General features: G+C 38.4%; 3 protein-coding genes across 4 annotated transcripts in view; 2 read left to right on the forward strand and 1 right to left on the reverse strand.

Moving 5' to 3' along the window:
- Positions 1-26,684, reverse strand: part of LOC144648141 (EGF-like repeat and discoidin I-like domain-containing protein 3) — a 200,767-nt gene that overhangs the window by 19,963 nt on the left and 154,120 nt on the right. The window contains exon 4 of the mRNA XM_078507773.1: positions 11,430-11,761. Coding sequence (XP_078363899.1) covers positions 11,430-11,761 — 332 coding nt within the window. The remainder of the gene's footprint in view (positions 1-11,429; positions 11,762-26,684) is intronic.
- LOC144652737 (EGF-like repeat and discoidin I-like domain-containing protein 3) lies at positions 18,172-20,971 on the forward strand. Its single transcript, XM_078512792.1, has 5 exons — positions 18,172-18,189; positions 18,700-18,811; positions 19,286-19,614; positions 20,129-20,267; positions 20,500-20,971. The coding sequence occupies exons 1-5, from the start codon at positions 18,184-18,186 to the stop codon at positions 20,508-20,510; spliced, it is 597 nt and encodes a 198-aa protein (XP_078368918.1). The 5' UTR covers positions 18,172-18,183; the 3' UTR covers positions 20,511-20,971.
- LOC144649536 (EGF-like repeat and discoidin I-like domain-containing protein 3) lies at positions 22,264-25,211 on the forward strand. 2 transcript variants are annotated; one of them, XM_078509049.1, is made up of 5 exons: positions 22,264-22,422; positions 22,574-22,685; positions 23,275-23,600; positions 24,238-24,376; positions 24,772-25,211. In XM_078509049.1, exons 1-4 carry the CDS (start codon positions 22,417-22,419, stop codon positions 24,373-24,375), a joined length of 582 nt encoding a protein of 193 aa, XP_078365175.1. In that variant the 5' UTR covers positions 22,264-22,416; the 3' UTR covers position 24,376; positions 24,772-25,211. The 2 variants fall into 2 exon arrangements, with proteins under 2 accessions (XP_078365175.1, XP_078365176.1); XM_078509050.1 differs by having other exon boundaries at positions 25,057-25,211.

Raw genomic sequence — 26,684 nt, forward strand, 5'->3', positions numbered from 1 at the left:
ATCACGCAAACATACTGTTGATTAGAGAGGTTTTTCTCAAAAGTTTAACGCGATCTAGAGCCCTGGACACTATCCACGATTAGTACTAGGGTTGGTGTACTAGAAACAAGAAAAAAAGTTTTGGGCACTAAGCTTTTCGAATTTTAGGAGTTCTATCAACAAAGCCTATTTTAAACGGTCGTAACGCGCGTCACGCAATTTCTTACTATTGTGTTTCCTATCTTTCCCACATAAAACAGTTGTCCGAGGGAGCAAATATTTTCGAAACTAGCTTTCTGCTCGGAATAAGGCATGGACAATCCTACATTTATCAAATATCGCCCCAAAAATAAGAATTAAGAAGGTTTTAAAAATCATTGCGGCTCCGGTGTGAGTCTTTAGTTTCACCGGAAAGCTTCGAAAAAGACGTTTCCGTGATTTGGATATCATAAGGAAAGAACTATGAAAAAACCCTTCGCGCATTTTGACAACGAGATTTTTAACAACAAGAAGTTTTATTCATAGTATAAAGTGCCTTAAAAAATTATGTACGGCGAATTTACATCGACTTATACTACGGCGAAAATCTTTGCAGGGAATGTAGATTTCAATCGGCTAACACGCTGGAATGTAAATGTTATTTTTAGGATGTCACGTACATTAATATTTTGCCCTCCCTTTATTCTTCATTTCTTAAATTGGTACGTTGGCAAAGCAAAACGACTTCTATAATTGGTTTCGACTTTTGAAAATAGCCCATATGCCGTCATCAAATAATTCTCAGTCTTCGCTGAATTAAATTTATGCAAATTTGTAGAAGGTTTACACGTCGCGGCGTATCAAAACAAAGTTGATTTCAATTCTGGTAAAATTGACCCCCCCAAAAAAAGAAAAAAAGAATTGGGTGTCTAGTTTCTTTCTCTCTGCTTACACTTTTATTAAAAGATACTGTAAGGCTTACATCGATGGCGAATCGAAAAAGAAGAGAAGTAAGGGACCTGTCAATGCAATCGAAACATTACTCAAGCGTTGTTGTAACAACTGGCGAAGCTGAAATCTATAACAGTCAACTGTGCAGCGATTTCTACCCAGCCGATTTCGTTGAAACTTGCTCAAATGAATTCTTGGATAATTTTAACTTATTGACAGTAATAAAAAAGCTATCTTTGCGTTTAGAAAAATAGTATTACAGTCGAAGCTCTCATAAGCGGACACCCTCGGGACGCGAAAAAAGTGTCTGCAACTGGTGCTGGCCTCTTACGAGAATGGTTCTTGTAAGCGGCCACTAGAGGTGTAAGGGGATAGATGGTTGCTTACGGGAGCTTGTGTTTCAAAATGTAACCGGACGTTAATGACGACAAAACAAACACTGAAATATGGTTCTGTAATTACAGTAAAATCATTGTGACGAACGGCGATGTGAAGTTGATTGATTAATACAAGATACAGAGGTTTTTTTTATATGATTCTCTTTGCGGTGTCCGCTTACGGGCGCTTAAAAACAAAGAAAAAGTCTAAGTCGTAATCTCGGAAAGTATGCGCGGCCGCTTACGGGAATGTCCGCTTACGAGAATGTAAAAATACAGAGTTTGTATGGGAGTAAAAACGGGGTTTCTAACAAGGTGGCCGTAATAATAAAAAGTAGAGTAATTTAAATATGCTGATATTTCCTGTTCATTTATATCGTTTATTTTATAGTTCTAGTTTGTCATTACGACTACCGAAAAATAAGAAAAATCGGTTTAACTTTCCATGCCCAAAATTTGATTTTTAAAATAGCACCTCCGCTCCTGGAAATACCCGCGGGCACCCTTAATAGACTCCAATTTGGGGAGGGTCACAATTTTTGGTTCCAGTGTGGGGGAGGGTCATAATTTGTTAGCCCACTTTTTCCACAATTTCGTGGGCCCTCCAACCCTGATAAATAATGACCGGTCTCTAAAGTGGATAGTATAACTAATTTAACTCAGCAACAAAAAAGAACGACTTTAATCCTTTCCTACATTAACAGTAATACAGGGCTTTAAACTATTTTTATTTTCTCGGTTCACAGAAAACTATTATTAAACGTTTGAACAACAGCCAAACGCATCCGCGAATTGAATAGATAGCATTTGAACGTTTTTTCCTATTGGCGACAGTCACATTCTTCCAAGAATGAGAACAAGTTCACTACTAGATTTTTTTCCGATTTCGTGAACCAAAGGGAATCTCAAAATATCTTAATATCTCCTTAAGCATAACTACACTGAAACTGTCAAGACTCTCGTCTCGTGCCAGGTCACACAGGCAGTAAGAATCATAGCAGATTGGATGCCTGGGACTGAGTTCAGCGGCGACGCTCTCTAGCACTTCACGCCTTTCTTCCTCTTCCTCCTCTGCGTACACATCCTCCATCTGTAACTCTTGGTTCCCCTGCTTTCTTCGTGTGGCCGCTAGTCTCGAAAAAAAAAAAACCCTGTACTTGACTTCTCGTGAGCCAGTCTTACCTGTCAAATATCCGCAAACCATCTGGTCTTCTTGCTGTTCTCATGTCTGCAGCCACTTTTCCGGGATCTGCCTTGTTGCCGGTTCTCTCTCCAAGGTCGAATTTCCTCGTTAGGTATTGTTTAACATCATCAGGAAATCGCACACCTTGATTTCGCGCCTTGTGTAGAGCCCAGCCAAGCTGTAAGTCACTGCAAAAACTAGAAGCTTGATATTCAAATTCGTCTCCTCGCTCATCGCAATGTGCTACCGGTGCACTGCTACTTCCCTCGTTGTTGTCAACATTAAGGAATTTCTGGGCCCAGTCTCTTCTGAGTTTGTCATACACCGTTTCGGACCCTCCGCGCATTTGGCGGTGCTCGCCAACATCAAGATGATTCTCAAGCTCACTAACTTTTTTGAAGACCATTTGACACCCAGGCTCAGGGCAAGAGAAAAGACCGCTGGTTACCTCACCATCAGTTGATGTGGCGTTATGGATTCGTGCTTCCTTGACTGGAAAAAAGTCGACATCTATAACAAGATCTGTAGGACCCTGAGGCTTGACGATGATGTCTTGGTAGGGAATGAGCCTCTCTTGCCCTACGTTATAAGCTCTCCAGATCCTAATGCCATTTGATTCAAATTGAAAGTTATGATACCTGCTGAAATGATCTGTCATTTTTACTTCAAGTGTCTTTTGAGACTCATTCACAGAGCAAACACTGGCAGTTGTGCCTCGGACAGGACGTTCGGAAAGCGCTGTACGCATGTCCTTTGCAGAAAGAACATCGTGTCCCTCGTTGCAACAGCGTCGGATAGCTGACTTCATCGGGCAAAGGATCCTATCACAGACATCTTTCTCGTATTGTGGCTCGGAAAAGTCGTACCGTGTGACGGTGATACCAACTCGGTTCCCAGCATCTCTTACGGCCGCCACGAGAAAGTTGTTGTAGTAACAGCCTGCTTCGTCACTTCTAAAGTTCACCTGAGTTAGGTGAGGATGTTCCTTCTTTGAGGCCTCTAGTGTGTTCTCGATGATCGAACAGACTGCATACCAATTTGCTGGCAGGAATCAAGGATGTGAGCATATGATTACCAGTGCTGACATTCTTGGTTATGACGGTGGATATATGCCAGCTGAGCCCTCGTTTTCCGAACCATTCGGACTGCTTCTCACGATATTTCAGTTGAAGAAATTTCATGGCCCAGTCCATTATAACAATGGCGGACGTCACGTCGGCTGTTTTCAGTAAATCTTGCTTCGCCTCTTCCTGGTTTATTGAGCGGACAATGTGCGCTTTCCATAGAAAGATATCTGACTTTGCGCGGTCAAAGTCGTACAGTAAATCTTCTCGTTGTTCTGAATTAACTGGCGTCCAGGATGGACCTTCGATCTCAAGTCATAGTTCCTGAAGTACTTTCTTTAGCCCTTGGCAGTCATCGCAAGTGGATAAATGCTGATGTGAACAGGACTTTTGAAATTCGGGTTCTACCGGATCACTAAGTGCAAAATTCCTGCAGTGGTCGGTTTCGAGTCCTGGCCGGGTTCAATATGTCGTGTTCTTTGGGCAAGACTGGGGGTAACCCTGCGATGGGAATACTCCTAGTCGCTTTATGCTACGGAAACGTGATGGGCCCCTAGGCTCGTATACATGCTTTACCTTTTTATATACTTAAACTTGCAAAATTCTGCCCATTAATGTACCTAAACCATACAAATGGGCAGAACCTCCACGTATAGTAATCCCCCCCTCCCCCACAATCGCCTTCAACCAACCCTGACCCCTGTGTTCGCAGCAAACTTGAAAGAGTAATTTATTTAGTCACGGTTAAAAACATCAGGTGTTGCAAGCTATGTCACTAAGAATAAATTATTTAAGTCGCATTCAAATTACTTTATAATAACATTTTATCCTGTGTTTGAGCCGGTCTCAGGTACTTAAGCTAACAGAACGCGTCCAGAGAACAGTTGTCACCATGCAACAATAGTAATGACCTAGCATTTCATATTTACGGAAGTGAAATCTGTTTCAGCCTAGGGCTTAACAATGTAAACAATTTTTAGCGAATAAGAACAATCTTTAACGATAAAACTTACGGGAACCAACGGGTGCAGCTTCTCCAAAGAGGTTTTTAATTTCCCTGGCCAGCATGAAATTTACAACATGAGTCCCTGTTACCGCCGATTTCTTTCCATGATGTCTTGGATACTGGCAGGTCTTCGGAGCTTGCCAGTACTTTCCTAAGGTAAAACGATGGGCTGGACAAACCATCATATTCTTAATTTGTTCTTCAGTGAGTTCTAAAAGACCTGCTCTTGCCAGTATTAGATCCCTTTCACATGAATTTTCTCTTAAAGATGAATTCCAGTCCGTACTGCGCAATCTCGGCTGCAATGTTTATCGGAGCCCAAGGGGCACGAAGGAATGTTTACAAGCAAAACTAAAAATGCCGCGACAAACTTACCTTTTTCTTCATTATTAACGCCAGATATCCTTGCAGAACAAATAATAACGAGTAGAGGAACATTGACGCTATTTCAAACCGACGTTTCAGCTCATCGGAAATTATTGAAGTAAACGAAGTGTAATGGCGGACTAAAAAACTTCATGTATGCTGTCACCGAAGTGTAACGTTTCAACGAATTCAAAACGAAAAACGAAAACAAACCCCGAGTCTGCGCAGTACGGACTGGAAATCAGCTTTAACAGGTGGTGATTTGCTAGATGCAAACTGATATCGCCGTCACAATCATTTAGGGCTATACAATCTGTATGTCCACGACTACTTTCGCACTTACCACCTAAAATTGCCGAGAAGGAACATAATCCTGCCATTTCACAGAATGAAACAACACGAAACGCAAAGAGCAAAACTATTCCTGCCGTAATGTAAGCACGCACGACATCAATTGTCACAAATTTGCATAAGTTAAATTTAGCACAAGGGCAGTGCAAAAAAAAAAGTGAAGAAAATAAATATTAAAGGCAAAGTTTGTAGCCTATTCACAAAATTGAAAAACAAATGATATAAAGTAAAATAAGAAATAGTTTTAGCAGCAAGCATTTGTCACACGGATTGAAATTAACCTACTAAAAATAACTTTCATTGACATTCCCGCGTGCATCAAAGCCGACCTAAACAGACATTTTCTGAGAAATTCGCTTTGGCCTATTTTCATTTGTGTTGCATTTTCTCTGGGCGTACACTTTAATAATCCAATGATAATAATTTCTAGCTGTTAAATGTGTTTAATATGTTACATTATTAAGGGTTTCTTTCGTAGTTCTTTCCCTATTTATGATTACCGAATCACGGAAACCGCTTTTCGAAGCTTTTTGCACAGTTAAAGACGGAACTAAAGACAACTCATACCGGAGCCGCTCATGATTTAACCTTCTTAATTCTTATTTTTGGGGCGATATTTGATAAATTTAGGATTGTCCATGTCTTTTTCCGAGCAGAAAGCTAGTTTCAAAAATATTTGCTCCCTCGGACAACTGTTTTATGTGGGAAAGATAGGAAACACAATAGTAAGGAATTGCGTGACGCGCGTTACGACCGTTAAAAATAGGCTTTGTTGATAAAACTCCTAAAATTCAAAAAGCTTAGTGCCCAAAACTTTTTTTCTTGTTTCTAATACACCAACCCTAGTACTAATCGTGGATAGTGTCCAGGGCTCTAGATCGCGTTAAACTTTTGAGATAAACCTCTCTAACCAACAGTATGTTTGCGTGATTTTTGCGATGGCTCTTTATGGGGGGTTAAAAAAAAATCATAATTAATTTTTGTTAAGTCCGATTTTAAATATTTTAACATGAACTAATAGACAAGACATAAAATAAAATGATATACAAGTTTCATTTCATTTGAGTTAAAGAGTAATTTTTCAGCGCGTTGAGCGCGACGCCTAAATTTGACTCGAAACAGGATGATTTTTTCGGTTTTTGACCGTTCTCAGCAATTATTGCCAAAAATATTGACAAATAACACTACAAGCCAAAATATTGCTATTTTTGTTTATCATATGGATCAATTGTCTTGCACAGAAAATTTGAAGGAATTCTGTTCTGGGCCGAAAATCGAGTGGTCGGTTCTTACACGGACGCTCACTTAATAGATTTTTGACTTTCGTGAGCATGATTCATTGACTCAAGTGTGCCGCCCATGGTTTCAGTGGGTAGGCCTTTTACCCATTTCTGAGTGGGTGAAAAAATCACTTGTTTCAATGATATTAGATTTTTAATACAACATTTTATAAGAGGCAGAATTGCCATAGCACAGGAAAGGATCAATGATAGTTTTCCACAACTATATGTTTTTGAGTTGCGAATTATTAACAGCTTTTAATAGATTTTTGACTTTCGCGAGCATGATTCATTGACTCAAGTGTGCCGCCCATGGTTTCAGTGGGAAGGCCTTTTACCCATTTCTGAGTGGGTGAAAAAATCACTTGTTTCAATGATATTAGATTTTTATTACAACATTTTATGGGAGGCAGAATTGTCATAGCACAGGAAAGGATCAATGATAGTTTTCCACAACTATATGTTTTTGAGTTGCGAATTATTTACAGCTTTTAATAGATTTTTGACTTTCGCGAGCATGATTCATTGACTCAAGTGTGCCGCCCATGGTTTCAGTGGGAAGGCCTTTTACCCATTTCTGAGTGGGTGAAAAAATCACTTGTTTCAATGATATTAGATTTTTAATACAACATTTTATAAGAGGCAGAATTGTCATAGCACAAGAAAGGATCAATGATAGTTTTCCACAACTATATGTTTTTGAGTTGCAAATTATTTATAGCTTTTAATAGATTTTTGACTTTCGCGAGCATGATTCATTGACTCAAGTGTGCCGCTCATGGTTTCAGTGGGAAGGCCTTTTACCCATTTCTGAGTGGGTGAAAAAATCACTTGTTTCAATGATATTAGATTTTTAATACAACATTTTATAAGAGGCAGAATTGTCATAGCACAAGAAAGGATCAATGATAGTTTTCCACAACTATATGTTTTTAAGTTGCAAATTATTTACAGCTTTTAATAGATTTTTGACTTTCGCGAGCATGATTCATTGACTCAAGTGTGCCGCCCATGGTTTCAGTGGGAAGGCCTTTTACCCATTTCTGAGTGGGTGAAAAAATCACTTGTTTTAATGATATTAGATTTTTATTACAACATTTTATGGGAGGCAGAATTGTCATAGCACAGGAAAAGAACAATGATAGTTTTCCACAACTATATGTTTTTGAGTTTACGAATTATTAACAGCTTTTGATAGATTTTTTACTTTTGCGAACACGATTCATTGACTCAAGTGTGCCGCCCATGGTTTCAGTGGGATGTGCCTTTACTTTCGAGTGGGTGAAAAATTTACTTGTTCCAATGTACATGCACATACACTGTACATGTAATTTATAGGAAAGTCACAAATTATGACAGCCTTTCATGTACTGTACAATGTGTACAGTGCTATCTGCAACTGAGCTGGAAACTGAATTTGCATTATCCAAACAATGCCCAATTGTACAAATAGGGCCACCCATAGTACATATATAAAAGTAACATTGTATATGAATATAGATATCTCCGAATGGAAAAATGGCACAATCATTTCATATTATTTTGTACATGTAATTGTCTGACACTTTTTTTGTCTTTATTATGCTTTATTGCTGTGAGCCATTTTGGAGTATAGTGAGCATGAAGAAGTCAAGGAAATTACTCAAGTATAAGAAACTGGAGGAGTTTCTGGAAGGAAAATGTTAAGGTAGGTACCTACATGTAAAAGTCATAAGACTTTATAATAATCAGGATAAAGATCGTCTACAAGGAGTCTCTAAACATTCAAAATTTTTAAGGATGTTTGCTCATGGACTGCAAAGACCATTTTAAAGTGGTGCATGTATGGCTTATAAATCTCGTCAACTTCAAGTCAAACAAACACGTTTAATTACAAATTTATACTTTCGAGTGGTAAAATTCATACATTTTTCATATCATATGCAGCTACATTTTGTAGCCCTACCAGCCCATCCCCTACTGCAGTCGCAGCAGGGTCGATTGAATATTTATTTTTTCAAGTTAATAATTGACAGTTTACTGATTTTTTAGCACTTCAGTATACAGTACAGTGCAAATTGCACAACCATACATTGTTATGATAAAAGTGGAAAATTGGCTGCTCTAATCAATGGGCAACTGTGGTGAGTTGCAAGAACCAGAATTCGAGTTATCAGGGTAAATTTGACCCAAATTTTGTTAAGGGAAACAAAATTTAGTTCGAGTTAGGGGGGGGGGGGGGGGTTCGAGTTATCCAAGTTCGAGTTAACCGAGTAAAAATGACTGAAAAGTGGGGTCAAATCCAAGGGAAATGGAAGTTAGTTCGAGTTAGCGGGGTTGTTCGAGTTATCCCAGTTCGAGTTACTGGGGTACTACTGTTTCTGTGTATTCGTACCTAAAGTATAGAGTTTCAACTGAGATGGTACATGTAAAACAACACTTCCAATAATATGCTGCATCAAGTCACCCCTACATTGTAGCAGTGTTTTGGTTTCAAAAACCGATATACCTTCAATAACAACCATAGTTACATTGTATGTTCAACTTCCTTCCAGCCATTTTTATGTGTAGTTAAAAGGTATGCGGTGTTTTGCAGCACTTATAATTTCCAGGGGGTATGGGTGGTTGTAAGTCAGAAAGCTTGGTATTTATGATTGTTACAAGGTCTTCAGTGAATCTATCAAATCCCTACTCAATCATATCCATCCTACACCCCTCCAAAATAATGATCAGTTCCTTGCGTGTTAAGATGAGCAATATCTTGGAATGTATAAACGAAGCACCTATTTATCAGAGTCAAATGATTACCTAGACAGCGCAAAAATTTAGGGAGGCTCACAACAGCTTTCAGCACTTTCCAGCTCTCATAATTTGATGGGTCAGTGCTACAACACATTTATCGGTTACTGCTACAAAAATTGTATCAAACTACAGTGGTACCCCGATATAACGATCTTCGATATAACGATATTCCCGATATAACGATGAATATGTTATGTCCCGGCAATAGTAAAATGTATGGGAAGGAACCCCAATATAACGATTCCTCAATATAACGATATAATTTTACTGCCCCCTTGGCATATCGTTATATCGGGGTTCCACTGTAATGCCCAATCATTGATAAATAAATTGTGATTTTTTCTTGACATCACTGTAACCATAGCAATGGTATAACCTGTTAAAAACACAGTTTTTTTTTTTCAACACAAAAAATTTTCTGGAGCCGTTTCAGAGCCACCTTAAATTATTAAGGTGGCTCTGAAACGGCTCCAGAGAATTTTTTTAACTTTGCAAAAAGTTGTATCCAAATATGCTGATCATTATTCAGTGATAAAAATGGGGGTCACTGGACTCGTTTTTGAGTTATAAGCGCTTAAAGGGAAAATAAAGGGTGTTTTTACTGGTAATACTGTTGTTATGGTAACCAGTGATGTCAAGAAAATTACCGTAACTTGTTCAGCGATGATTGGACATTGGTTTGATATCATTACTGTAGCAGCAACTGTTTAAGTTTCGTTGTACTGACCTATCAAAGTTCAAGAGCTAACAAGTGCTGGAAACCGTTGTTATCCTCCTTAAAGCCATGTCTGTATTTCCATGTTACAAAACAGATCCTCCCATCAAATGAAAAAGTAGTATGAGTTAAGCAAAATATCTCTGTTTATAATCCTATTTAATCTTGTCTTTAGACCTGAAATAATCGTCAAGAAGTCAAATCCATCACCGCAGGACAAGAATAATTCACGAACGTCAAAGAAAGCAAGAGAGAGGAAAGACGAGGATTGACAACTAAGTTTCCTCAAACGAATCACATTTAACGGACAGCAACGGAAATTTTAGTTCAATCACAAGGCATTGCTGCATTTAAAGAACAATACTTAGTTTGAATGCTTTCAAATGTAATAGTCAGCAAGCAACACGTTTGTTTCAAGAAAGGATTATACTGTACATGTAGTTCGTAGATTTACTTAGACATTCTCTTACTTACGAAATAAAATGAATTACCACTTAAAATGAGTGTTACTTGTATACATACTTGTAATTCTCCAATCCGAAAGAAAAGAACACGTGGAAAGCAGCTCGCTTTATTTGGCGGCCACGTTTAATTTACGCAATATTTCACAAATAATAAAGTTTTCGTAGTTGTCGGCCTTCCAAGATTAGGACAATAGCATTTTGATCTAAACCATCTGGGTCATTATGTATATACTCCTGATTTACGAGCTGCGGAAACTTGACGGTTCTTATTATTTTTCACTTTCCGTATGTCGGAAACCTAGCGGAATATTGCGTGTCCGCCGAATTTACGAGCTGCGGAAACATGATTATTGCGTGTCCGCCATACTTACGAACTGCGGAAACGCGTCTGTTGCACGAGATTACGCAAAACGTAAACTTAACGGATACACGCGTTTAAGTGATGCGTTTAAGCGACGCCGCAACTGCGGAAACGTGACGTATACACGTGTTTCCCGCAACGGTTACTTAAATTTCCTTTTGCGGAAATTCACGTTTCCGTTAAGTAACCGTTGTAAAAACGGAAACGGAAACGCTTTATTTTACCCTGTGCATGTACGCGTGTTTCCAGCGTTTGCCACTAATCAACACCATTTTTTTCAAGTTTCTTACATTAGGTGAGACTGTAGTCAGTAGAAGTGTGATTAAATACTTTTTGTATTAAGCTTGGCTACCGTGACTATAGTGATTAGCAGTGACGTGGTCACTGATAATCAGAGGCTCGAGTAAAACGTTGATTGCTACTGTCTTCAATTACGGCGTTAAGCAACGCTCTTGTATTAAGAAAGATAGTGGACCGAGTTGTATTTGTCATGTCATATTGGGAAGTCGCGTGTGGTCTTATTTTGGGCGATAAAGCTTCATGGTTCAATTGACACCAAGCTTCAATCGTACCGTGTCTGAATGGTCTCCAATTCGCCTGTAAAACTTGAAGGTTTCTCCATCTTCACCATACTGTAACTTGTATTTTGTAACCCACTGTCCGGGCTCGTATCCATTCCTCCCCTGCGTCGCAATACGTGTAACCCTCGTTCTTTGTTGAAGATCCACCTGCAGCCATTGATTGTTGTCATTCAATCGAGCCGACCAGCCTCCTTGTATCACTCCGTTGACTTTGAAGTGTAACCTGGCCTGATGGGCGGCATGGTACACATCCCAAACTGATGAGGCGGTTATCTGCGAGTCAAGAATTGCGCCGCTTTCCAGACCCAAGGGTACTGAACACGCTGAAATTTGAAATTGCTTTGAAATTAATTTTCTCGCCGGCATTTGTGTTACTAAAAATAATATTACCCTTTTCTGGCTGATCTGAATGGAAGTGAATTCCCACAAATCAACAGAAGCAGCCTCATCAAGTAACTTTTAATATGCATTTTATCAATTGAAATAAAGACAGTCCATAGGCAGATATATAGTTATTGTTATTATTTTCATCATCATCGTCATCATCATCATATCATCATCATCATTATTATTGTTATTATTATTATATTTTTATTATTTGTTTAAATCGTTAATATGGTAAATGCAAGTCTCTAATTCGCAACTGGAATGAATCCATGATCAAATGAAACATAAATAGCAGGCAAAGCTTCAAAATTGTAAATACATCCTTTGCTTTTAGTTCACTAATCCGTCTCATCACGAAAACAAGATAAATCTTAAGACATGGCTTTGTCGCACGCAAAGTTTTAAGGACATTCGTTTTATGACCCAAAATGGTTATAACGAACTTACAGTCACTCTCTTATCTTCTCAAATTATTGCGTATTTTAATAGTAAAGTCAATATACTTGTTCACGAGCGTCTATTTCCGGCAAATCGTTCCTTACAAGTACACATATAGGAACCAACAGTACTGGTACAGTCTGCATTCGTGTCTCAACAATGACTCTAATATATAGATTTAGCCGAGCCTAAACACCACAGTTAGTGGCCTTTATTTCCGTCTTTGTAATGGATTCATCGATATCGAATATCTACATAACAAGTCAGAACCGACAACACGTTTTTAACCTGAGATACTAAAAGAATTGAAAAATACAAATGCTTTGATACTTAAAGATAAATCCGATGGTTTAGTTTGAAGAAAAATACAAACAAACACAGAACAATAAGAACAACGCAAATGATGTCTAACCTTCTAAGTTCATCTCACAATAAACCAAAACTGCCGTTCCAGTACCAGTTGGATCCAGCCAGTACTTGCTGCTAATGGTGTCTTTGCCTTCGCTCGCCTTTATTTCCTGACACGACTGCGCTGGTAGCTTCGGAATAGAACCCAGAGGAGCTGTGATAAAAAAAAATTGTACATGTATTTAACTGATTTTGAAAAAAAAAATCGTCCTTGTCTTTCAAGCCTCGGCCATGTCTGACTGACAAGAGGGTGCCCCCACCTTTCTGCAATCAGCCACTGACTAATTACACCAGAGTCTTTAAACAAGCAAGCAAGGGGGCAAGTCCAGGCCTCGCCTTGGCTATAAAAATCGATAGATACAGACATGTTCGACCATCCTAATTATACCCTATTTACTTCGCTTGAAACAATAACTATCTCCCTTTTCTTTCAAGGAGAAATCTTCATAACGACTCTCAAAAACTAACGAAACAACGTTGCATTGTACTGAGTACATACTCCTGCCGTTCAAGCGTGTGATGTAAAACCGTGCGGGGTCTGAGCGGAAATTCTCGGGTCTTGCCTCCTTGGAGCGATTATTCAGCTCACACAGCGCTTCCCCTATGACATAATTATAACTCTGGCAGGTGATTTCTTGCTCGCAAATGACTTCGCACTTGTAAGGGTCTGTTGCTGGCATCTTTTTAAAGACGAATCCTTTGAGAGCCATGCCAAGTTTGCTCACTTCTGTCCTGCAACGGTCATCAGCAGTTACAAAGCTGATGGCGGAGCCGAAGAGGAAGAGGCAAGGAAGTATCCACTGCATTTTTCCGGACCTTTTACGACTGCATGGAGAGAGTACAGTAAATATATTTTATTTATTTCCTGACACGACTGCGGAATGAAACCCGGAGGAGCTGTGATAAAAATATATGTACATGTATGATTTTTAAAACGTTTTGTCCTTGTCTGCCAATTCAAACCCCGTCCACGTCGTTTGGGTCGTTTATAATGTGGGGACAATTTAACAACCGGCGATCACCAAGAATTACTTTGCTTCAAAGCAAAGCTGTTTTAATTTGATATTTTTTTATTTGTATTCGTACCCGCCAAGTGCAATCTGCAGGATTAAGTTGAAGGATGTTAAAATAAAGATTCCTGTTATGTTTTAAATGACATCTAGAAGAACATCTGTGTTGTACAGCACGTTCTTACCGGTAAATATTCAGTTTCAAAAAAAATAAAACAATAAAAAACAAAATGCGGTGAAAAACATGACAAGACAACACATGTCGGAAAAAAACTTTGATTTTGATTTTACATCTGTTCAAGCCCGATCGCGTTATGGAAGGCCGATTAGGCGTCCCAAGAGACTTTAGAAAGCACTCGAACATTTCTGATTTATATTCTGTTCTTTTGTTTGTTGTTATGTAATTTGTGCATGTATTTTTCGTTTTTCGCGCGTTGTTTGTCAGTTGTATTTGATGTTAGTTCGGATCGGTCGGCGATAAGAGTTTCAAAGAATAAAGACGTTGAATGTACCTCGAGTCATCTGTAGAGTTTTGTGCTCGATGGAATATTTGGGCCCGTACAACATCTTCAGAAGTGACCGTTAGAAAGATTACAATGAGATTTAAATGTGAAATAAAAGACTGGTACCTAATAATTCAGTTTCAGTTAAAACTAAACCTCGACAAGTACAAGAATGCACAATGCAAAGGAGTATACTCAAGCGTAATACGAACTTACCGTACTAGATTTCCAATCTCGCACAAAATCATAAAATGGAACGCGAATAAATCAATTAATTATTTAACATTCAAAACAACTCCAGATACATGTAATTGCAATAAGGTTGTCTAAGAAAAAAAAGGAAAAAGTCAAAAGTCAAATAGGAATTAATTAAGCGCATGCATGAAATTTATTCGTACAAATGGCCTCAAAATGCCTCAAAATACGAATAAATCAATTTATCTTGTTATAGCATAACTATCAGTTACCTTTTTTATCTTTTCTTTGATAACGTTATTGCAATTTATTAGGTGTACGACTCATGAATAACGAATATATTGCGCGAAAAGTTAAGATTTATCACGCAATGTTTTAGTTCAAAAACATAAAATTTTAATATGAGAGAATTTCACGTTTTGAGCAACCGTGAAATAACACATACATAAAGCATACATAAAAATTAACTTTGGCTTTCGAGCCTTGACTATTTTGCAAGCATTCTAATTAATATTTAGACGAGATCTATTAAAATTTAATGACAGTTCGCCCGTACTTTTAGGATTGATGCTTGCTGGAAGAGAAGATTGTAGGCATAAATTAAAATTTTAGTTAAAAAAGTACTTAATTATACTTATACAAAGAATTTGAAATGTGTTCGATATACTGTGAAATTTTTATTTTTGGGAAGAGGTTTTTTGGTCGATGATGACCTGTGGAAACTTCTCTAACATATTTCTTTTCCTAGCTTGTAATTTATTCTAGATTAAATGCAGTTAACTGTTGCCACTCGAAAGTTAAAAATTGGTAAGCGAAACCTCCTCAAAGACCTCAATAAAAAAAAACCCTTGGGCCGAAATCGACGGGAAAAAGACTCGGTCCATATTTTACAGCACGAACCTCCAACTCGAGTAATAAGAGTAATGTCTAACGTAGAAATTTTTAAAAAACCCACAAAAAATGTTTGCACTCATATGAAAATATAAAAAAAAAAAACAAAAGCAAAGCAAACACGGTCTTCCATATTTCAAACTAGTCGATTTTTCAGAAATTTTAGAACCGATACATCCCGATTGTATCATATGTAAAACAAACCGAGCATGTTAAGTCAGAAACTTGATAATTTTTTTGTGCATGGAAGGTCTACAAATACTGTAAAGAAGTCCAATTCTTAGTGGAAAATATTTGAAGAGTTTTAAGTAGACAATTAATTAAAACATTCAAAGCGAAAAACGTACCGGTGCTGCTTCTGTCGAGCTCTTCGGCAATTTTTTTAAATACGTCCGCTTTTATTTTGAGGACGTGATAAAGTTGAGCACGAGCCACAACAAACAGCATTAATTTCCGTATGTTATACTCATTTTCAAACAAGAGTCAAAGGTCTCTCAGTCAGAGCAGTTTTAATTATTAATAAAAAATATTTAGCACTTAAGCCTGAATGCAGTCACTCTTTCCGGCTTTCGGCAACCGTTCGAACCGATTCCTTTTGTGTTTTTAATATTCACATGCCGGAACTCTAAAACAGCTACCCGCGGCTAGTGATTAAGCTATATTTATCTAATGATCGATTATGATTCAACACAACACAAAGCGCTAAAATAATTAGCGGTGGGCATGTGAGGTTTATTTGCCACTAGTTTATCGGATATTCAGTTAGCATCGTTCAGTATATTTTGGGAGGAACACTGCTGTATTTTCAAGTTCTCGAAAGTTTGATCAAACAGATCCCCTACTAAGATTAGAAGAAATGTTGTAAAAGATAAATAAATTGCCATTTAAAGAGACCTCGCTGCACTTCTTTTTTCACAGCCTGAAAACATAACTTTACCGTGGTGTAAAGCTCAAATAAAGCTGGTGTAAATTTGCAATTTATTAAGCTATACCAGAAACCCATAAGGGTTGAAACGTGTAACTCCCTATGATTCGTATTGTACAAAGCGTTTGCACATTTGCTTACACTAAGTACCATATTTGGAAAATCACGAGAAACATTTAACCAATCAAAATTACTATATTTGGATTAAATTCACAGCGCGCGCTAGCTCGCGCTCGATGGCGTAATCTTGTTTTTGAGCAAGCTTGGTCAAATAAAGTTAAATTCTCTTGTTTCATCTTCTTGAAGTAGTCTGGAGAACTTCGCTTCGATACATTTAATGTATTTCTTTAGTTTCTGTAAGAAATTTAAGGCGTTTAGGTCGAAATTTAAGCAACTTACCGCAAAACCAAAAATTATGCAAAATTATTGCGTGTGTCATTTCGTGTATAAAGCATTCGCGTACAAATTCTTCGTGTTTCCAAATATGGTACTTAGCGAAATGAATATTCAAACGCTGTGCGCGCGCGTTACACGTTTCAACCCTTATGGGTTTCTGGCTATACGCTGACTTTTCATTTTTTCAAGCTGACCTTTATCCCAGCTTTACACTCAAGTATAAAGGTAGATAAAGAGACTTCTTTACACCAACTTTAAATCACATTTACACACGGAAGTGTAAAGGTCGGTTTAACCACATTTAACAACATTTAATTGATGGTGTAAAGTTGGAAAACCGACTTTACACCAGATTTAACCAATTCATGTCGTGTGTTGTCCGCCGAGTGTTTTTGAATGAGGATCTAATAGCGTGATCACATCGTTTTCTAGCGATTGTGTTGTTCACAGTGTGACGAATCAGTGACCATTTATTGTAATACAAACTAACAAGAGCAGACTCGAAAAAATGCCGGCTGGTTCGCATTTTTTAAGGCCAGGATCCTTTGCCGGCCTTTGGTCTAAAGCTGTTGTTGTCATTCCTTGAGCGCAGCCCTGACATCATTCACACTGTTGTCAATCAACAGTTTCTGGTCACTTTGTCCCAGATCCTCCAGTCCCGCACTGACCGAGTCGACAGAGGAATGGTACTGAGCATGGTCGGGTTACTGGACTGTTTGGTTTCCGCCAAAGATGTTGACGTGTCCTCGCTGTACGATCAGGGTTTGATTGACAGCCTCGTGTTGATGTTCGTAGCCATCGCTTCAACTCAAAACGATGACAAGTCGCCTGCAAATGACGCATCTAAGGTTGTGTTGCTTCTCATTCTCGATCAGTGTTTAAACAACACATTGAAGTATGTCTCCAGAGAAGTCTGCAAAGTTCTGCAGGCAAAAATTGAGGCGGGATCTGAAAGCAAGGCTCAAACACAAAATAGCTAGCTGTTTAGTAGGGCCTTTTATCTTTCAGGAGAAGTGAGTGGTTATTGTTTTCGTTCAATCTCATTACATGTTCCATCAAAAAGTTCCACCATATAAAGAAGGAATTCCCACAGGGACAGCGAAAGAAGCCAGATTTAATAAAGAACAGCGAGTGCCATGCAAGAAAAGACTTGCTGGGAAATTTTCTCTAGTTTTTCCAGATGTTACGGCTTGGACTACAATAAATACTTTTATTTTAAGCACACAATCTTTAACATTGAACTTGTGGGGTGTGTATAAATATTATGAAATCGAATTTAACAAGTTTACTTTGAAGCGAATATTGGTGGCCTGTAAAATTGTCCACTCTGGTAATGAACTTCTTGAAATTTTATTTCTTGAAGCCTTTTACGATGTCTATAAAAGATCTGATTTTGCCACATATTTATTGGGATCAATTACGTCCCTAAAAGGCTCAAAAGCCTTCAAGTCAAAACTTTATTGTTATTTTATTATGTTATTTTTATTAAAGATTTTACTGTTCGGTTCAACGAAACAAAATTAAACTTTATTTTTTTGGTTTAAAATTGAATATTAATATTATGTTCTCTGTTGTATGCTGAATTTTACGACATGAAGGTAAGACAAATATTGTATTTTTTCTCAGTTGTAAAGAAATATCAAATTAAACTGTTCGTACACTCGCAGCATAAAAAATACGGGCTCACTTGTTCCCGGCTATCGCTTCTGGGCAAATGGTTTTGAATTACGGATACATAGAATGTTCTGCTCTGAAATGTTTTGAAGCTTGTTTGGAATTGTGAATAAATACGAAGAGTTGCCTTTTCGCGCGCCGGGTTATAATTATAATTACAAAACAAATATTAAAAAATATATAATATATTAAACTTTCTAGAAGGGGCTTTGCGGAGTACAACGAAAACGATATTAGAATTCCCTTAACCATGATTCGAACACGGTAGCAACGCTCCGCTATTGGAAATTCGTGGTTGCTAGGTTGTATAAACAGTTTTAGGCTTGCAGAGCTGATAAGGTTCTATAGAAATGAAACTACAATCATTGTTATCCCAAAGGATTCTCTAATAAAAGGTAGAAAACTTGCTTAATTTTCCGTTTATTTTTCTGCAGCACGACTGTCAGCTGACCGGTTGCTTGAATGCAGGCTCATGTACGCTTATTGAAAAGTCCAAAGTCTTCAAGTGTAAATGCCAGGAAGGCTGGTGTGGAAAATATTGCGGAGGTTAATTGTCAAACATCTTTACATCCTAGAAAGAACTAACCCGGTACATTCAGGCATTCTCTCTCAGAAGGGGGCGGTACCCGATCGAGCGAAAGCTGGAAATAAGTAAACAAACATGAGAAAATGTTCTATGACGTCAAAACTAACATCAGTATGTCAAGCCACGCATAGGAAGAGGAAATCTGGGTACTAGGTTAGAATGTATCAATGGCCAGGCTTGAAACTTTGTTTATAGATCAGTTAGAAAAAAGTGAGATTCTTGTTGTCAATACGCTTCTCCACAATTTTTTGAAAGCGCAAAACTAAACTGGCGGGAGAAATCGCCACTGTGCTAAGAGTAGGAATCTTGCCGATAGCCACATGTTAAGAAAAAATTTTTGGACTAAATAAAAGAGTTGGAATTTTGATCAGCTACTAATAATTATTCATTTAGCGTTTTTTACTAAGACGAGCTTCCGATTTGTTTTTACTCAGGGCGTCCAGCTCCTCTTGGTATGGAAAGTGGAGCTATTCTTGATTCGTGGATAAGCGCCTCATCAGAAATTAAATGGCAATATCTGGCCAACCAGGCCAGGTTGAACTTCAAGGCAGGCGGAGGAAAAGCTGGGAGCTGGGCGGCTCAGAATAATGACTACAATCAGTGGCTGCAGCTGGATCTTCAACAAACGACAAGGGTAACAGGCATAGCAACACAAGGGAGGAATGGTTGGCCCCTGCAGTGGGTTACAGAATACAAGTTACAGTATGGTGAAGATGGACACACCTTCACGTTTTACAGGCGGAAAGGAGATCAGTCAGATACGGTATGCAAATATTGTCCAGATAGGAAAAGCCTCGCTGTGTGCATGGTATTTGTGTCAAGCAATGTGTTAAGCATGCAAACTATTTAACAGTTAGACTACGAGCCCTAGTTTTCTATGAGGTCTGGTCAACGAGGCGCAGTTGAGTTGACTACCATTCATAGAAGATGAGAGCGAGTAGTCGTAGAAGTAGTAGTATAGTAGTTATAGTATTGTTTTAGTAAAAACTCTAAAAAAGCAACGTGTGCGATCGTGGCCCATCAGCAAACAACAGAAAACAATGGGAGGGAGAACCAATCAAATTCAAGGATTTCTAATAGAACACGGCTAAGTTTCTACTAAATACCAATAAAGTACTAAACATCTTAATTACCAAAACACGTTGTATGGTCGCGTGTTACAAGAGAAAGGTGAATCGGGGGGATTACGATCTTTTGTGAAACTTATAAAAAAAAAGAAAATTTAACGAAAATTTATTCGTTTTTATCAAAAGATTCTCTATTTCTATTTTACGCAGCTCTTCTTGGGAAATTCAGACACGGATACAGTTGTCTACCACGATCTAAACCCGATCATTGAAGCTCGCTACATCCGAGTCCGTCCGACGCATTGGTACGGACACATATCCATGAGAATGGAGCTTTATGGTTGTTGGGGTAAGTAAAACCCTATTCAGCTTGTCGTGGACGTACTGCCTGGGAGGGTGGGTAGGGGGGTTGCTTAGAGAAAAAAAGATTAAAGGAGGGGGAGGGGGGAGGGTAAGAGAAGAACTTTTATGGCACATGTCATGACATTAATAACTAGATACTACCAAAGGTTAATAAGGATATCTTTAATGCTGTTTCTTTGAAACCAAGTTAGTACAAATAAATAACATTTGTTTTGCAGATTGCCAATAATCTAAAAGGAGTACAAGTTGATTTCTCGGCTGCTAACATCAATGGGGGTAGTGATTGTGGCTTGGAACGAAAAGGAAAAAACAAAGCTTCTCCTTACAAACGTCTACTGTTAAACCGGGGCTTAAAGCTTAGGTTACCATTTCTTCTCTTGTGTGTATCTATGTACCATGCACGTGCAATTTTTTTTAAATTAGTCCCCATACAGTTGTATTTAGGAGTTTACGTCCTTCTCATGTATGGAACTACTGGCAATGATGTGTGCACATAATATTCATACCGAGGTCCTCACGCGACCACGCCGACAGAAACCAGAAACTTAAAAATAAGAGGTTACCAAGATAAAATAAATGGCAAACGAAATTGGTGCTATACAACAGAGAGAGGACTGTTGAAGGTTCAGACTGATTGAGAACAAGATGCACGACTTTAATCAAGTAAAAGAAACAAATAAAATAAATTATCCCGAGAATAAGAATGCGTGTATTATTAGTTAGTTCAGAAACAAAACTTGATTGATGGTTTAAAGTATTTGCAAGAGCTTTTCCTGTTCTATAAATGAAAAAACAATAAATAAAAATAACCTTTATTTAGACACGGTTGGGTTTAAAGCTAGAAGCTTCTGGGGGGGAAGGGGGGAGTGTATTCCCGATCGAATTGGAATTTGGAAGTGTTGGTTTATGTGGAGGCAGGAAAACCGGAGAACCCGAAGAAAAAAACCCTCGGAGCAAGGACGAAAACCAACAACAAACTCAACCCACATATAACACCGGGTCCAGGATTCGAACCCGGACCACAATGGTGGGAGGCGAGCGCTCTCACCATCCATGTTCCCCTATAAAGGTCAGCGGAACTTTGCGCCTCTTTAAGAATCCATGTAAGAAATCCTCAAATGTCCAATCAAACACAGGTTAACCACCGGTACGGTTCACACACCCACAGGGGCAGCGGAAGAAGCCAGATTAAAGAACAGCGGGCGTCATGTAATAAACAGGATAGGCTGAGAAATTCTCTGTAGTTCTTCCAGATGTCACTTAAACAATAATACGTGCTTTCAGTTTAACACAAAAGCTTTAACCTTGAACTTGTGATGCGTGTATAAATAAAATGATATCGAATGAATCAAGGTCACTTTGAAGCGAAGCGAATGTTGGTGTCTTCCTCTTCCTAAAATTTAATCACATTTTACCAAGGATACGCAAGAACTGATTTTGCCTCATCTCTGTTGGGATAATTTAAATCTCTACATAACAAAAATAAAATTTGGTTTAGTTTTCAAGAGTTTAATTGAACACAATTTTTTTGTCCATTGGTTAAAAAAAACTGAATTGAAAATTTATGTTTATATTTGAAATTGAATAGAAATTTATCAGTTGGTTTTAAATTTAAATTGATTTATCTGTTATTGCCATAATACTTGTTAACACACAGCAACAAGTTATCGTTAAATGTAGATATGCAGGTAAATAAAAGTATGCGTATCTAAAAACAAGTTTCTTTGCTGCATTATTAAAACATATCAAGTAAATATAATAGCGTTGGTATAGAATGAACGTACAAATTCAAAATGGATACGTTTACTCCTCTCCTCGTTGTAGTGTTTGTGTGTATAATCCTTGCATCTAAAACAATTGCTTGGGATGAAAACTCTCTGTCTCGCCCTGTAATAACTGGTAATCATCGCCGACTTAAAGGCTTCACCTTCAACACATTTCACTCCGCTAGCCTGGTGTCTTGTGGCTTGCAGTGTCAAGGGAATCCTCAATGCGTTTCAACAAATTTTTTAGAGGTTTTAAGTTTGGAAAAACCTAAAGGAATTTGTGAGTTGAACGAAAGAGGAGCATTGTTGCCGTTCGAAGAAAAAGAGCTAGAACACGATGAAGAATCAGTTTACACTCAATTTTACGACATGAAGGTAAGAAAGATGCTGTATTTTTTCTTTTACATAGAATACCTAATAACTCTGTCATTGGTTGTTATTGGGCAAGGTTCCTTCCGTTTCTGGATGAAAGTATTCTCTAATAAAAGGTAAAAAACTTGCTTATTTTCCGTTTATTTTTCTGCAGCACGACTGTCAGCTGACCGGTTGCTTGAATGCAGGCTCTTGTACGTTTATTGAAGAGTCCAAAGTCTTCAAGTGTAAATGCCAGGAGGGCTGGTGTGGAAAATATTGCGGAGGTTAATTGTCAAACATCGTTACATCCTAGAAAGAACTAACCCGGTACATTCAGGCATTCTCTCTCTCAGAAGGGGGCGGTACCCGATAGAGCGAAAGCTGGAAATAAGTAAACAAACATGAGAAAATGTTCTATGACGTCAAAACTGACATCAGTATGTCAAGGCACGTATAGGAAGATGAAGTCTGGGTACAAATTAAAGTTGGAATGTATCAATGTCCGGGCTTGAAACTTTGTTAATAGATTAGTTTAAGAAAAGAATGAGATTCTTGTTTTCAATATGGGTCTTGGAAGCGCAAAACTAAACTGGCGGGAAAAATTGCTATCGTGCCTAGAGCAGGAATCTTGCTGATAGTCACATGTGCAGCTGTTCTGCAAAATATACCGGCATTTAATGCCAGCACGTGATTATATTTCTATATTATTTAGCAAAGTTATGTTTCTAATTGGGTAATAAAATGTCACGACGATGTTAAATACATCTTTTGAATAAAAAGAGTCGGAATTTTGATCTGCTTCTAGTAATTGTTAAGTTATATATATATAATTAGCGTTTTGTATTAAGACAAGTTTCCGATTTTTTTGCTCAGTGCGTCTAGCACCTCTCGGTATGGAAAGTGGAGCTATTCTTGATTCGTGGATAAGCGCCTCATCAGAAATTGTATGGCAATATCTGGCCAACCAGGCCAGGTTGAACTTCAAGGCAGGCGGAGGAAAAGCTGGGAGCTGGGCGGCTCAGAATAATGACTACAATCAGTGGCTGCAGGTGGATCTTCAACAAACGACAAGGGTGACACGTATAGCGACACAAGGGAGGAATGGAGCCAGCCAGTGGGTCAGAGAATACAAGTTACAGTATGGTGAAGATGGACACACCTTCACGTTTTACAGGCGAACTGGAGATCATTCAGACACGGTAAGATTATACCAGTAGATTGAGTCACTTGAATTTTGAAGTTTTCCCACCTAAAATAAGACCGCAGCGTCTACTCAATGACAAGAAGAGTACAAAACGTTTCCCTGAGCTACGCTTGCTCATACAAATTGTCCAGCTAGGAAAAGCCTCTCCGTGTGCATGGTATTTATGTCAAGCAAGGTATTGAACATGCAAACTATTTAACAGTTAGACTATGAGCACCAGTTTTCTACGAGGTATGGTCAATGGGGCGCATTTGAGTTGATTATCACTAATAGAAAATGAGGGCGAGTAGTCGTAGAAGTAGTAGTAGAGTAGTTATAGTTGTTTAAGTAGAAACTCTAACACTGAAGCAACGTGTGCGATCGTGTCCCATCAAAAAACAATAGAAAACAATTGAAGGGAGAACACATCAAATTCAAGGATTTGGAACACGACTCAGTTTTTACTAAATACCAATAAGGTAGTAAACATCTTAATTACCAAAACACGTTGTATGTTTCACGGTGTTCATGTCTCGTGTTACAAGAGAAAGGTGAATCGAGGGGATTACGATCTTTTGTGAAACATAAAAAAGATCATTTAACGAAAATTTTATCTTTTTTTATCAAAAAATCTCTATTTCTATTTTACGCAGCTCTTCTTGGGAAATTCAGACATGGATACAGTTGTCTACCACGATCTAAACCCGATCATTGAAGCTCGCTACATTCGAGTCCGTCCGACGCATTGGTACGGACACATATCCATGAGAATGGAGCTTTATGGTTGTTAGGGTAAGTTAAACCCTATTCAGCCTGTCAGGGACTTACTGCCCGGTTTGTGGCGGGGAGGGGGGGGGGGGCTTAGAGAAAATGAGATCGGAGGTGGGGGAGGGCGTGGGGTAATAGAAGAACGTTTATGGCACATGTCATGACATTGAGGTTAAGGTTAATAAGGACATCAATAATGCTGTTTCTTTGAAACCAAGTTAACCCTTTAAGCCCCAATATCAAAACACAAATTCTCTTTACTTATTTTCATACTTTTTCCTGTAGTTTTAGTTGGAGAATTTGTTAAACAATCAAAGTACTTTTCCTTTATTTATGTACTGATATTGTGAGGAGTAATTTGACGTTGGTACTCTTGGGGCTTAAAAGGTTAATACTAATTAATAAAATTTGTTTTGCAGATTGCCAATAATCTTAGAGGAGTGTAAGTTAATTTCACGGCTGTTAACATCAATGGGGCAGTGATTGCGGCTAGGAACGAAAATAAAAACACAAAGCTTCTCCAAACGTCTACTATTAAATCGGGGCTAAAGCTTAAGTCACCATTTCTTCTCTTGTGTGTATCTATGTACCATGCACGTGCAATTTTTTTTAATTAGTCCCCATACAGTTGTATTTAGGAGTTTACGTCCTTATCATGTATGGAACTACTGGTAATGATGTATGCACATAATATTCATACCCAGGTCCTCACGCGACCTCACCGACAGAAACCAGAAACTTAAAAATAAGAGGTTACCAAGATAAAATAAATGGCAAACAAGTTGGTGATATACAACAGAGAGAGGACTGTTGAAGGTTCAGACTGATTGAGAACAAGATGCACGACTTTACACCCGCTTTCAGTGTTACGTGCATAGCTATTTTTCTACATCCATCTTTCGACATCGTCTTTCGACATCGTCTTTCGACGTGCTGTTTGAAATGAGCCAATCAAAACCTATACATACCGTTGTTGGTTTCATGCAAATGTGCGAAAAGGTCAGAAGGTCATGCTAGTGGGCTGTGATTGGCGGATTTCGATCCGTGTTGTTTGTTTAGCACGTCGAAAGATGGATGTCGACAGAAAGCCGCTATGCACGTAACACTGAAAGCGGGTGTAATCAAGTAAAAGAAACAAATAAAATAAATTATACCGAGAATAAGAATGCGTGTATTATTAGTTAGTTCAGAAACAAAACTTGATTGATGGTTTAAAGTATTTGCAAGAGCTTTTCCTGTTCTATAAATGAAAAAGCAATAAATAAAAATAACCTTTATTTAGACACGGTTGGGTTTAAAGCTAGAAGCTTCTGGGGGGAAGGGGGGAAGTGTATTCCCGATCGAATTGGAATTTGGAAGTGTTGGTTTTTGTGGAGGCAGGAAAACCGGAGAACCCGAAGAAAAAAACCCTCGGAGCAAGGACGAAAACCAACAACAAACTCAACCCACATATAACACCGGGTCCAGGATTCGAACCCGGACCACAATGGTGGGAGGCGAGCGCTCTCACCATCCCTGTTCCCCTATAAAGGTCAGCGGAACTTTGCGCCTCTTTAAGAATCCATGTAAGAAATCCTCAAATGTCCAATCAAACACAGGTTAACCACCGGTACGGTTCACACACCCACAGGGGCAGCGGAAGAAGCCAGATTAAAGAACAGCGGGCGTCATGTAATAAACAGGATAGGCTGAGAAATTCTCTGTAGTTCTTCCAGATGTCACTTAAACAACAAGAACATTGAGAAGCTTGAGAAGCTTAAAATCGGGCGCTTTGCCTTGAAAGGCAGGGTTCAGTACAGCAGAAACCACGAAGCAGTTACTTAAGTTAAGCACTCAGTCCGACTGTGTTTGTGTAAGTCACAGGGCTTGCATGAGCTGTATTAGTGTGCATAATATAATATCTAGAACGTTGTCGAGATTGCATTATTACTTAAAGACATGATGGTTTCAATTTATAAATGTATCTCACACAATACAAATAAACGATTGAAGTAGACGAATAGACAATGTAAAGTTTTAAGACTTAGCAAAGTGCAGTGTATTGGTAATACTGTAAGGTGCGGTTTCACCTGAAGGTCGTGTGCTTTTCGGTATTTTCCAGGCATTGCACTTTGATGGGACAGTACTACAACTGTTTACCGGGGAACTACTATTGTCAAGAAAATGATCACAACTTGTTGATGAATGATTGAACATTTGTTTCATACCATTACTGTAATAGCAATTGATGAAGGCTTTTAGTCCTGAACCAAAGTATAAGGACTGGGAAATACTGAAACCCATTATCAGCCACCTTAAACGGAAATATCTTGTTGGTGTTTCAAGGAATCCA

Source organism: Oculina patagonica, chromosome 4 (assembly GCF_052425735.1).
Source record: "Oculina patagonica isolate OP01 chromosome 4, crgOcupat, whole genome shotgun sequence".
NCBI classification, from domain to species: domain Eukaryota; kingdom Metazoa; phylum Cnidaria; class Anthozoa; order Scleractinia; family Oculinidae; genus Oculina; species Oculina patagonica.